The following is a 13566-nucleotide window of genomic DNA, read 5'->3' on the forward strand; positions in this document are numbered from 1 at the left end:
CGTGATGAAAGAAAGTCGTGGAATTTTCTTCACTATGTGTGGAAGTTTTGTGAGAGAAATCAAAGGGTGGCTTTTCTTTGTATCAAATCTTGGTGTTTGTGTTTGTCCTCTCTTCATTTGGTTCTCTTCATTTCATTTCCGGACTAATTAAGTGAACTCACCGTTGCGGCGTCGGGCTGCATAGTGTTCGCCTGTTCGGGATGCTTTCTCGAGTTTTTTTTTTTCTAAGCTCTGTTTCTTAACTAATTAACAATATGATCTTTCCATCTAAACAAAAAACGGAATTAACAATTTATTTTAGAGGAGTAGGATGGTATGGTATATAACTATATACGCGCCTGCCAGAAGTAAAGGTTGCATGCATAATGAAAGAGGTTAGGTGTATGACATTTGGTGGAACACACACACACACACTCTGCTGGAAAGGAAATAATGAACAATCCTTCCTCTCATTCCATCGTTAACAACATTATTTTCCACGAACGAACTGTACGCTTAAAATATGTGGAATGCCTGAGCATTGTTCCGTATATCATGACCAGGTCTCTCTGTCAGGTCCCATAGATTCCTCAAAAAGAATAAAATAAATTAAAAGAGTATTTCTGTGTCGTTTTCTTCACGCCGTCTCCGGTATTTATCCATATTATTTGCTGAAAACGAGAGCAATTGGCATGCCAAATGGAGAACAAAAACGACGACCACCAATAAGGGCATCATCACATGCTCGCTAGATTGAACGACAGAGTTTTGGAAGTCGATCCAAATAGAGGAAGCGGAAGACAAATTCAGGGCAGCATCTATCAGACTGTTACAAATAGTCGAAGTAACGGGGGCCTACATAAACAGTTAAACACATTTCATTCCATCTGGCCCCTGAAGGCTGAAAAGGAAGAAGAGAGAGATTGAAAGGGACAAAGTGCTGCGTGTGATCACATGGTTACAATCCCGCATGATTAGCACTGCCTATCCTCTCCCGAGGGCTTCTCTTTTTTACGATGGAAGATCGAGCTCAAATCCTGAATACATAAAATACGCATGCTCGCCTAGCATAATGCGTCACATCAATTGAAGAACCCTCGGTGGGAATAAGGTGTTGTACACTAGGGACCCGCGTCACAGACCAAACAAAGACGAACAAGAGGATGTGGTGGAGGTTTTTACAGGGAATAGCCACATCCCAGGGATTTTTTTTTTTTATGTAAATAAAAAAAGAATAATTAAAAAGTAAGAAAGTAAGAAGTTGGCGTTTAACTGTTTAAGAAAGAAAATGCAGGTAATGGGGGGCGCTGGACCTGGAACGAGCAGAGTGTGGGGAAGAGTGGAGGCTTTCACAAGAGGCGTGCGGGAAAACTTGCCGGTTCCAAATCCATTTGTGATAAGCGGAGTCAGGTCAAAATCTCTGACTCTCATGGTTCTCGTCGTCCTCTCCATCCCCCTGCCCTGCAATTGCCCGCCCCCATGGGATTCTCCAAGGAACACCCCTCCAGACGCCTCTCGAGGGCTCTCAAGACTCTCTTCTTCTTGATCGCCATGCTCCTCTCTCTTCTCTTCTCCGCTCCCCTCCTCCTCGTCATTGCCGACGCCCTTCTCCCTTCCGTTCTCCTCTCCGCCATCTCCCCTTCTCCTCTCTCCCTCCAAACTCTCTCTTCCCATTTCTATCGCTACGACTTTCGACGATCTCTCCTGGACATACCCCTCGTCTCCATTATAAGATCTTTCCTCATCTTCTGTCAGTGTTTATTCTTAACTCTTTTTTCGTTTTTATTGTTTTCGAGTGAGTTTATACACACTTTTGTTCGGAAAGTAATACTCTGCGTCCTGCTGTAGGCGTGTATCTCTTGTGTGATGGGCCGAGACTTTCGCGGGCGCCTTATCTGGGTGCGACGATGGCGTGCTCTGTTCTGTCAGTCATGTTTGTATCGCTGAAAGCTGTTTACGTGTTCGGCTTATCGGGTGGAAGGAATGGAAGAGCCTTGGAAATAGCTCTGTTCGCGTGTTCCTATGCTCTGGCCGTGGGGCATATCGTGGTTGCTTATCGAACCAGTTGCAGGGAAAGGCGGAAGCTTCTGGTCTACAAAATTGACATCGAATCGGTGAGTGTCTCCATCTCTTTTGCCTCCCATTCCCAACAGAAATTGCATGTGTGTATCGATCAAATTTGAAAATTACAGAGAGTAGTTCATTCCTGCTGTTTCCCTTGTGCTGTGCTTGTGCGGTGGGGACGGGGAAGTGAAGTGAATAAGGCAGGCCCCACGAAAGTAGCCTTGAAAGACTAGGAAACTTGCCGTCTGGGGGCATTCATACGGATGAACTCGGTCCTCTTCTGGAAGGTCAATGTGGGGGTTGGGGATGGCGATGGCAATGTTGATTGTGGGCTACTACCAAATTCACCTTGAATGCTTCAACGCTCAATCATGATTGGCCTTGACCATTTTTTTCTTATTAATATGCTGACTTTTCAAGACACCCACGCAGACGGATCAGATGAACCAGAATGGGGCAGCTGAAAAATTGAAATGACATTTCTGTGTTAATTTGGACATCTCAGATTTTATTTAAGTTTATTTTTTCAGGTTAAATTTGATCTTTGAAAAAATAGCAGCCAGGATTTATTTTTATTTTGATTTTGAAGATGACGATGGAATTCAAATCACACTGGGTGTTGGGTAGTAGGTCAAATCTTTTATTGTTCCAAACAGTCAAATCTTGCAATTTTCAAATGATAAATTACGACGTGATCAACACTGAAGGGAGACGTGCCCCCTGACTCACGGAATTGTGATCTCCTGAGCTCAGAGAATTGGCATAAATGGGTGGATTAGTTGCCGCCCTCGTATAATTTACGATTTACGATTTACAAATATTCATGGTGTGCCATGTGCAGCTAGGTCGGCTTCTTCTGAGATTACAATCTATTTTTATTTTCTAACTTTAAGCTGGTACCGTTCACCGTGCGCCATTGGAAGCAATCTAAGAAATTCCCCTGCCTTGTAAATGCGGTAATCGCATGTTTATCAATATAAAACATCCAAATTTTCATAATCAGTTTAAACAAGGAGGTGGGGAATTTAAAAAAAAGAAAAGAAAAGAAAAGAAAATAATCGCGTGTTGTATTACTATTTGGGCGCAGATTTCAGCCTGCAAGGACGGGTATCCGAGGCATCCCAAGTTTCTGCGGGAGGAACGAGTGACACGAAGCAGCTAACAGACAGAAGCACGGATCGGATGAACTGTAGATGGTAGATGTAACATAGGAGTTTTCAAATTAGCATCTTCGTTAGGCTATTCACGCTTAACTGTCCACAGCCTTAAGGTATTTTCAGGTAATATTCATTCTAAGATTAGCCTGTATATATATATATATATACATATATATGTATATATATATTGCCTTGGTTAAAAATGGAGACAGTAGCTTTATATATGTATCTGCCAAACCGTGGCTTCGGAAGTTCAAACCTAAATGCGGCATAGTTTTTCCTTTTGGCACAGGTTCATCTGAAGGATGACAGAAACCTTGACCTTATTATAAGGGCAGAAACTAACATCACATGGCACCCATGACGCATAGTGCAGTGGTGTCTAGGCGCGCGCGCGCGCGCGCGCACACACACATATATGCCACGGCTCCACGCCTCATGGCCATGTTATATCTGACTTCCATTTAGTTTATTCTGTGATTTTTTTGTTTACAAGGTAATTTATAGTATATTTTCTGTGTTAATTTCCAAAAGGCCCGGTGAAGTTGAGAGGTTATGGATTGGCCATCCAGCTCAATATTTTATGGCTTCGATTGTTCAAATTTCTCCCAATATTTCTCCGTTTCTATTTTTATTTTGTGGACTAACTGGCATTGTTTTTAAAACCGGATCGGTGAACCGGTGACCCGGCCATGTGTCCGGTCCGATTTTCTTTTTATTTTGTTTTAAGTTAACCTGGGTGATCAGGATTAACCCGCTCAATCCCTCGGTTCAGGCGGGTTGGGCAGGTTGAAATTTAAAAAAAAATTGATAATGATTAACCAAAATGTATATTTATTTTTGACATAATAATGATTAATGATAGGTCAATAAGAGTCATAGGGTAAAAAAAAATATACTTATGTCAGATAAGGGGATGAAAGAAGCAAAAAGAAATCAAAAAATATAAATATATATTATATTATATTATTTTTTAATTTGAATTATTTAATTAAATAATTTTTAAAATATATCACTTTCATTTATTATCTTTTATTTTAAAATAAATTTTTATTTCTATTATTTTAACTCATTGAAATTTTTTTATCATTTAGTTAACCTTATTTTAAAAAAATATAGAAATGTTGTTATACTTTATTATTGTTAGAATTATTGTTATATGTTGTATGAGATATTAAGACTTGGATATGTATGAACGTATTGAGAATTAATATATTTTTTATTTAAATTATATTATTTTATTATGACCGGTCTGACTCCGGTTTGACCTCCGATTGAACCCATGACCCCTGACCCCTGAGTTTGACCGGTTCAATGACCGGTCCAGTTTTTAATACCTTGCTAACTGGAATAGCATACTCGTATTGTATCTGCATGTGACTGCTTCCATGAAACCGGCCCCCGTCTCCCTACTCTCAAAGCACGGAAAATTGTTTCGAGTAATTGGTATTCTAGTAGCTTTTAACAATAATTCATATACTAATTAAATTTTTACTTTCATAAAATAATATATTAATTTTTATTTTTACTTTAATTCAAATTTATGATTAGTGAAATAAAAATCATAAATTCACAGAGAAACTAGATTAATGAAAATAGTTATATTTTGGATAAAAGGGAATATTGCTTCACGTTATAATGGAATATATAAGCCCACAAATTCAAATTAAAAAAACAAAAAATAATATAAAAAATATATACCTGTCTATAAGAATTCTTTATTAGAGTATTCTATAACTAAATTATGTTATGTTATATTATAATCTTAAATTCTATCAGAATAATACATATTCCATAATCCTATAATTATACAATTATCACTCTCGTTTTCCCCCTAAAAACATTTTGAAATTTCATGCCACTCTTTTCTCACATCATCCAGCCATCTTTCAAAAATGGAAAAATAGCAAATAAGGACAACTAAAATATATTATTTACGGACAAGGATCAATAAATTTTGAATTAGCCTTGGAGGCCATGAGGACTACTGTGGAAATAAAATTAAAATTGAAACGACAAAAATAACCCTTACGAGTTTAAAGGAAGTACAGCTAATTCAAACTTATTTTCGTCAAATAATATATGCATAAGCGTGATTTTGTTAATTTCAATTTTAATCTCATTTCTACATTAGTTCTCATGACCTGCGGAGCTATTCAGAAAGAGAGCCGTTGAATCCCCATTCTCTGAATGGGCCAGAGACCCTCCTTTACAATGTGCCCACAATCCCGGAAAGTTGTTCCCTCCGGATCCAAATGAGAAAGCTAACTCCGAATAAAGGAGCTTCGCGTGGAGGGTCTGTTGGGGTAAGTGCAAATAGCTTTGATGCAAGACGCTGGATCACAAGTTTATTCTCTAAGGTTAATTGCCTATTTCACATGTTTTTACAATTACTCTCAAGCCCTTCGGACTCTCCGAATAATAAATCTAGCCCAGCAGCGAACTTCCTTGTTAAATTTTTCCTCGTTCGTTTCGTGCCATTATATCTGGCGTGTTATGGAATCAAGGGAGAGGAGCTAAGGAGTTGAAGAATGCGTTAATGCCATCGCAGAATAAAAACTAGGGAACTATCAATATGCCACTACTAGCAGTAGTAATGTTAATATAAATAACAATAACGCTAATGACGTAACATGAAACCGGTGATGAATACCTCATCTACAGCTCGAAACTCTCGTGTTCATTCACTCAGTGGCCTCATGTCTACGCTTCACTATGATTGGATAGCTCTTCCGCGTTCTAGTGGTTGGGAAAAACACCAGCTTATCTTCCTCAGCCACAATCCAACTGCAACAAATTCAATCCTTCAGTAAAATTTCATTGTTTATGGATTGGGTTTAAGGCTGGTATAGGCATAGATACCTGAATCGGGTGACGAAGAGGTGAAGGAAGACACAGACGACGACTCGAGCGAGCTCGAAGCCAGGACACATCCTCGGCCCCCCTCCAAATGGCGTATATACATTCCCCATGCTTCCTCCTCCTGCTTCCGAGTTGCTCTGTTTCACCATTTCATCCAAATTAACAAACCAAGGCAGCAGAGAGGATCTCAAGAGTGGTACGACATAGATGAGTTATAAACCTGCCATCTCCATGGATTGAAGGAGCGGGCGTCTTTGAAATGTTGCGCGTCCAGATGGACCGCACGGAATGATGCGAACAGTTTCCATCCTTTGGGAATTGTGTACCCTGTTTATTCGTTTCGAGTCATGATCTGTTATTAAAAATGTTACCCATGTTGAATGTTCTTATTTGGTCGTTACCTCTTATGTTTATGTCCGTCATTGCCCTCCTGAATATGCCACTAATTATGTTGCCCACCCTCAGAGTCTCGTGAACAACCTGTTCATCAGCAGGGCACAATCAGAATACCGCACTCAAAATCAACACATTCCTTTGTTTCTTGAAATCACTCCATGCTTTAATTGACACGTATATTTACACTTACGCATTGAGTAAATGCCATCGACTTATAATCACTCCACTCTAAAGCTGCTCCCGGGTCACTCTTCTTTGCCCTGATTTGGTCATGCTCTTCCTGCACAAATGCCGGTCTCATTCTCGTCAGGACCTAAAACTGAAGCAGTGTGTTCTCCGAGCGACGCTCTCGGTTCAGCCACGAGCAGTCCTCAATGAATCAAATTCTCAAACGACAATGCAATTACGAATCGATTAACCTCCAATTCAATCCGAATCAATGAAAATTAAGAGTAACCATAGACACAACTACTGGAATTCAATCACATAATGATCCCCAAAAGGGAGGAGTGTAATTTGTTTATCATATATGGAATAAACAAGCGTTGAAAGTCTAAATCAGCGGGCAAGCCGAACTTTGTTGTCGGACACTGCTTTTGATTAAAAGAGGAAAGAAACAGGGTAGGACGTGTTGCCGAAAAGGGAGACGGGGTTGGAGCTTGGAAAGTGCAAGGGCGGTTGCGTAGTCCAAAAAGGGTCCTAGGAATCAAAGAGGGGTACTGGGTTTTTCAACGCTAGTCTGCGTCGCCCTCTATACTCTACAGGGAGGCTATGGGCTATACAGTGACGTCATATACATCTCGATTTCAGCGCCTGACGATTTCTCAAGGGACATTGGAGTCCGCCGAAGGAACCCAACCGAATCGGTCCATTCCCAACCCAATCGTTCTGCAACACGCCGAGTCACTCGGAAAATGACTCTTACAGCCCCACATTCTGACTTCACTTTTATGTTGTTTACCTCCTTCCCAATTGTAGTTGTTTTGTCGTTTTTGACAGCAAGAGACAGCGAAGCGTGCGGTTCAGTTGTCTTGATTTTGTCCCTTGCTCCTGGGTCTCGGGCCCATGTTTCTCCCTCTTTGACTTTACGCTCTCTTCTTTTGACCGTCGTTTTCACCTGCCCATGCGGTAAGCTTCACCTCCAAGAACTTACCACTTGACAGTGACACCCGAGAACAAAAGACTTTAACCCTTTTGCTCTTCGGAGACAGGATCGATCGGATGTACAAGCCAATTCAGTCTTGACCTCGAAACTAAATGTCAATGATGACTAACAAAACCAAAAATCTCTCTGTTTTTTAAAAATAAAGTTTGAAACTCAACCATGACCATAATGGTAAAACAAAAAAAAAAAAAGGACCATGAGACTTTAAAACAAAAAGCGGAGTGCGTGATGAAATGGGATTTAGCTACTGTTGTAGTGGTAGCGGGTACATGTGATGAGACGAGATGGGAGAGGTCAACACATGATTGGAGATGTGAGGGAATTTTGAACATACAGCAGTGAAAAGTCTCGAGGACACACACACACAGTTACACACAGGCTTTTCACTGCATGTCTCTAGACATTCAACGTACCCACAAACCAACAAACACGCCACCACATCCATCCAATCTTTTTTGTGATGATTTGTTCTCCCTCTTGGCCCCGTCCCCTCCAAGAAAGATAGGGTATACAGTCTACTTCACTCTAGGCCGCATCAGGATTCCACTGCCCCGGCCAGCTCCTTGAGGACTCCCTCTCGCTTCTCTTTTAATTTAAGTTCATCACTCGTGTAGTCTCTCTTCTCTTAAAGTCTAGGTTTTTATTTTGGCATATTCTCCTTCACTGTAGTGCTTTTTTTTTTTTAACAAAAACGCAAAAAATAAATACTCAATCGTGGAGTATTTAGTAATGATTAATTTTTTTTCCCCTTAGCAATTACTAACCTTGAGCTGGGCCAGGGCAAGAGGGGTTTCCGTGAGGAACTTGACGGCGACGGTGATGATGGTGGAGGTGGTTTCGTAGCCGGCGATGAGCAGTGCCAGCATAAAGTCGACAATTTGGTCGTCAGAGAAGTGGTCGTCCGAGGCCAACAGTGCGCCCAACATGTCATTGATCATTCTCTGTCCTCTCTCGTTCTCTCTTCTCCTCTGCCTCACCACGGCTACCAGTGCCTCCGCCACCTTCGTCCTCGCCTTTATGGCTCTGCGGTATGTGGTTGAGAGGAGACGTGTGGGGAGCGTGAAGAATCCTTCTATCACCAGAACGTACTCTTTCCTCAGACTCTCGCTCCATTCACCTGGATCCAGGCTCATCAGCTGCTTCACTGTTAACTCAAATGTTATCTGCATTTGTTCCACAGTTCCCGTCATTTCTTATTCCTAATTAATAATTAATTGCCGTCATATGAATGTCCTACACTAAAAACACATTCGGCGAAATGGAAATAAAATAAGTGAGATGTCAAGCAATGGAGAGTAATGTCCTCTGTGCATATTCTCACACACACACACACACACACACGTGCCTGCTCTATGTGATTATGACCTGCGGAGGGAAGGACTTTAATTGCTTCTTCGGTTTAAAAGTGAAGATATTATGTCCACATGAATGATGAATTTTATTTATATGAGATTCACAACCTTATTTTTTTAAAATGAATAAATTAAATACACAATGATAGTGCAGAATGCAGACTTTTGAATTGAGAGGGATTTGACTCAGCAGTCAACTTCCCGTCTCGCAAAATCCGTTTTAATTTTGCGCATAAACCCTTTTTTAGTGGGTTTATCATACCCGGGACGATGGACCGGGATCTGGGTCGCCTCCCAATTCCCATCTTGTGAACTGTGATGCATATCTACAGTACATTCTCACCTTCAATCTCACAATAATCCTCACAGCAAAATATAAAAATTATAATAAATGAAACAAAAATAAAACAGAATGAAAAAGAAGTTATCCGGAGCCAGCTAGACCAGCAGTAGTGGCTAGTGACTAGGGGTGTTCACGGGACGGGACGGGACCGGGACACCCCCGTCCCGTGTCCCGTCCCGAGAAAAAGATCGGGACTGAATTTTGGTCCCGTGTCCCGTCCCGTCCCGTTAAGAGTCGGGACGGGACCGGAACAAGATCGGGACGTCCCGCCGTCCCGATAAATGAAATAATATCGAAAAAAAGATCTGGATAATAACATTCATTAAAATTTTAAATCATATAATTTATTAAGTTTAAAATCAAAACAACACAAGTACATAAATAAAAATAATTTAAAATCAATTATTGAATCATATTAATCATAACTACACATTATAATAATAAACACAAATGATCTTTATACTATAAGATTAGTAACAATAAACAAGTCAAACATAACATCAAATCATTATTCTTCTACTTTAGTGAAGATGTACTAAGCTAATTACTCTTCTAAAAATAAGCAAAAAATACATTGTAAATAAAAGTTATTAAATAGATATATATAAGAATAAATTATATTAATATAATTAATATATTATAAAGAAAGATATCGTCATGTTTACTCCATGCCATTAAATTTATCAATATAAAAAAACTTTAGTTTTAAATAAGAATTGTAAGTATTAAATTATAATTGATATAAATATAAATTATATTAATATAATTAATATATTTAAAATAAAAAATAATATATATAATATTCGGGACGGGACAGGACGTCCCGATGGTAATCCCGTGTCCCGTCCCGTCCCGAACCTCTTTCCTGTCCCGTCCCGTAAAGTCCCGTCCCGATTATTTTCGGGCCGGGACAAGACCCGTCCCAATACGATCGGGACGATACCGGGCCAATCGGGACGGGTGCGGACTGAACACCCCTACTAGTGACCTTTGAACTAAATAAGCAAAACCAAGAAAAGTTTCAAGGTCCACCACCTCCCAGCCCCAACACTGTGACGACATTAATTACTGACGGTGATGGAAATCGCCCAGTTGACTCGGTACACCTTGCTGCCGTTTAAAGGTTCAAGTCTTAACATATAGTATAATCATGCGCTCGATCAAGTTTAGTCAAGTACCTTCTTGGCCTCGTCCATGAGAAAGACCCGATCGGTCCAGGAATCCAAGTTAAGCCGGATAAGGCGGTCTATGTCGACAAGAAGATGATCCCTGATGATGGCGGCGTTGGCAAAGCTCATCGTGAGGGAGTGCATTCTCTTGTGGAGAGCGCCCTTCATGAGGAGCAAAGAGTGCTTCCCCAGAAGGTTCGAGATCGAACCGGGGTAGCTACAATCGAAGAGCTTCCCCTCGTTGAGGAGAATGAACCGGTTCATCTCCGGGTCGGCCGAGAACACGGTCGGCTCGCCGAACACGTGGGTGGTGAAGATTGGACCATACCGCTCCACCCGCCGGTCGATGAAAGGCTCCGGGTCATGGCTCTTATAGGCAGAGATTAGCTGCAGGGTCTCGCCGATGAAGGGCAGGCCCAAGCTGCCCGGCGGGAGCCGCAGCATCCGGCAGCGCATCTCCCGGAGGAGCGAGAGACAGAGGGCGAAGAAGAGGAATGAGCAGAGGAGAGGGAGCAGTAAAGCCATGGAGAGGAGGAAATGATGCAGTAACAAAATCAGGAGGAGCTGCATGTACAGGAGATGGGGAGTGTTATATATATATGGAGAGAGAGAGAGAGAGAGAGAGAGGGTGATACTGATAGTTTTCAGGGGAGGGTAATTCCAAATGGGTGGAGCTGAAAGAGGAGAGGCACACGAGGGGGAGGAAATAAATGTCGGATTTTATGGCATCTGACAGCTTTTTTCTTAATTACCATTACCTCTCTCTCTCTCTCTCTCGGGGTGGGAAAGTATGGGGAACGCTTTCCCTGCCCCCTTTTACCCTTTTGAATTTATTAATTAATGAGGTATGCAGGAAGGGGGGAGAGAGAGAATCAAAATTTTGGAATGCTTACAAAATGGAAAATTTTGAGAAAGAGGATTGACGCGTGTATGGGAAATCCGATACGAGGGGGACTAGAGCTTCAGCAAGGGAAATAACCGGCTGACGAGTTAAAGTGCCTCTGCGGGTGGGCTCCACCATGATTTGGACTGCTGACGCTGGATTGGCATGCTCAGCATCTTAATAGATAGAGCGGGCAAGACCCAGGCTGTTGGCTCACATGTATGTTTAGTCTCGATATTTGACTTCCGATACACGCGCGCGCGCGCACTCGCACCTTTTTATTGGGGATGGGGGGGTGTAAGAGTAATGATTCAGTCCATGACTTTATATTTAAAACATGTTGGATCTATGAATTAAGAGGAGTCAAAGTTCGAGGGGACTGACTGGCGGAGGATAGTTTCCACGCACGGGACAGCATGTGCGCTCAAACTTCAAGGGAGAGTCTAAATTAAGTTAACGGGAGGCCTGAAGAGGGGGGCGTGTGGTTGTTTTTTGTCTACGATGACGACGACGACGATGATATTATAAATTATAGATTGCCCATAGAAAACTACTGAAAGAGTGAGGAGGACAAAAGCAATGTGGCCATACACTGGCCTCAATTTTCAAACCAGCCCCTTTTCACATACACTGTGCCTCTAACTTGGATACAATTAATAAATCAGAGAGCCATTCTTTTGTTCAGCGCGCACAAAGTAAGCAATACACCGTTGAACTTGAACAGAAGGGATTTGTTGGAGACGAATAGGATGAGGAAGAGTGAAAAGAAGTGGTGGGGCGATGGGGGAATGAAGTATCAAATGAAGACGATAACATGGACCCCACGGGACGCAAATGGGTAAGATGCTGGGTGATTAACTCGGGCGGGAGAGAATCCCGTCATGTGTGAGGTGTATGGGGGGCATGACCTGTCTAACTTTTCAGGCTGGACGCAAATCTCATCACGTACGCCAACATTATTCTCGCTTGGAATAAGAATTTTGTGGCTCTGTGTTTTCCTGTTATAGTGCTTTCTGGTTATATGTAAATGATGGTAGGGTTGACCGGTTGAGGTTATAACAAGGTGAAGTTGGAGGAGGAGACAGGAGGAGTGTAGGCGCACGTGCACTCCACATGCTCCTTCTGCTCCGTCTCTGTTCCTGCACTCGCCCCCTCCCCCCTCTTATATTTCATTTTCTCCAATCCAATCATTCGCATTCACTGTTTCTTTGCTTCATGTGAACTGCCCTGCATCTTCCTCCACCATTCAAGCTAGGGCTGTGCTTGGGCAGGGTCGGGTAGGGCAGTCCCTTAACCCGATGCCCTGCCCTAAATTTTTTGAGCAAGCAAACCAAGCCCAAAGCCCAACCCTACCCGAAAAATGCCCGACTTTAGAAGGGCCGGGTGGGCAGGGTTGGGTAGGGATTGGGCTCATCAGGCAAGGTCTCTAGCCTTGCTCAGAAATTCATCATGAAAAAGTCTAAAACAATATACTACACACCTAGTAGACACTAGACAATATAAAATGATATTTCACCACCAACAACAATAAAGGAAGTGAAAAATAGAAGATAAACATAACATGATAAAATTCATCATAACACAAAGAGATTTCTCTAATAATTCAAATATGATCCAGTCATCCATAAACAAAAATAGCCTTTTAAAAGGCCATAGATCTATCTTCCACAAACATCAACCATCAAGCCATCAAGCCATCAACCATCACCACAATAAGTTTTCAAAAGCCACAAGTCAAATAGTCTAATAATTCAAAGTTCAAACATAAAATTAATCCTAAAAAAAATCCAACATAAACTAGACAAATTAAGTTGCCAATACCCATTTGGCCATTCCTCCTAAGGTTGAAGCTGAACTACTGAACCATCACATCAAGAACCTAAAATAAAACAATAAGAAGAATTAAATTTATATGACAATTTATAATAGAAAAAATAAATTAATTTAACAAAACTACCATATTGAGCATTCAAGCAACAATCTTTGTCCCTCTTTCAACCATCCACAGTCATAGTATCATAGTGTCCTCCTTCAATGACAGTAGTTACTTCTAAAGGAAAAAGAAATCAAATTAAAAATATATCCAACACTGTACAATAGCTAAAATCAATATTCACAGCACAGAAAAATATATAAAAAAATCAAATTAAATTAAAAATATTACCAAATTGAACAACATGATCTGTCTCTTCAAAT

General features: G+C 41.2%; 2 protein-coding genes across 4 annotated transcripts; one reads left to right on the forward strand and one right to left on the reverse strand.

Annotated features, from left to right (window-relative positions):
* The first annotated feature begins 1274 nt into the window (after positions 1–1274).
* Positions 1275–3781, forward strand: LOC129299422 (uncharacterized). 3 transcript variants are annotated; one of them, XR_008590568.1, is made up of 4 exons: positions 1275–1729; positions 1828–2093; positions 3131–3313; positions 3493–3781. XR_008590568.1 is itself a non-coding variant. In XM_054937891.1 (3 exons), the coding sequence occupies exons 1-3, from the start codon at positions 1459–1461 to the stop codon at positions 3203–3205; spliced, it is 612 nt and encodes a 203-aa protein (XP_054793866.1). In that variant the 5' UTR covers positions 1275–1458; the 3' UTR covers positions 3206–3483. The 3 variants fall into 3 exon arrangements, 1 of the variants encoding a protein (XP_054793866.1); XR_008590567.1 differs by having other exon boundaries at positions 3131–3323; positions 3493–3780; XM_054937891.1 differs by lacking the exon at positions 3493–3781 and having other exon boundaries at positions 3131–3483.
* A 1969-nt stretch (positions 3782–5750) lies between these two features.
* LOC129299421 (3beta,22alpha-dihydroxysteroid 3-dehydrogenase-like) lies at positions 5751–11154 on the reverse strand. The gene is made up of 7 exons (XM_054937890.1): positions 10497–11154; positions 8388–8786; positions 6649–6738; positions 6464–6542; positions 6283–6389; positions 6063–6199; positions 5751–5987 (listed from the first exon to the last, which is right to left on the reverse strand). The coding sequence occupies exons 1-7, from the start codon at positions 11055–11057 to the stop codon at positions 5885–5887; spliced, it is 1476 nt and encodes a 491-aa protein (XP_054793865.1). The 5' UTR covers positions 11058–11154; the 3' UTR covers positions 5751–5884.
* Positions 11155–13566: the final 2412 nt, after the last annotated feature.

The sequence above is a fragment of the Prosopis cineraria genome, unplaced genomic scaffold, assembly GCF_029017545.1.
Source record: "Prosopis cineraria cultivar Desert tree isolate PC_DT_omini unplaced genomic scaffold, ASM2901754v1 PC1154, whole genome shotgun sequence".
Lineage (NCBI taxonomy): Eukaryota > Viridiplantae > Streptophyta > Magnoliopsida > Fabales > Fabaceae > Prosopis > Prosopis cineraria.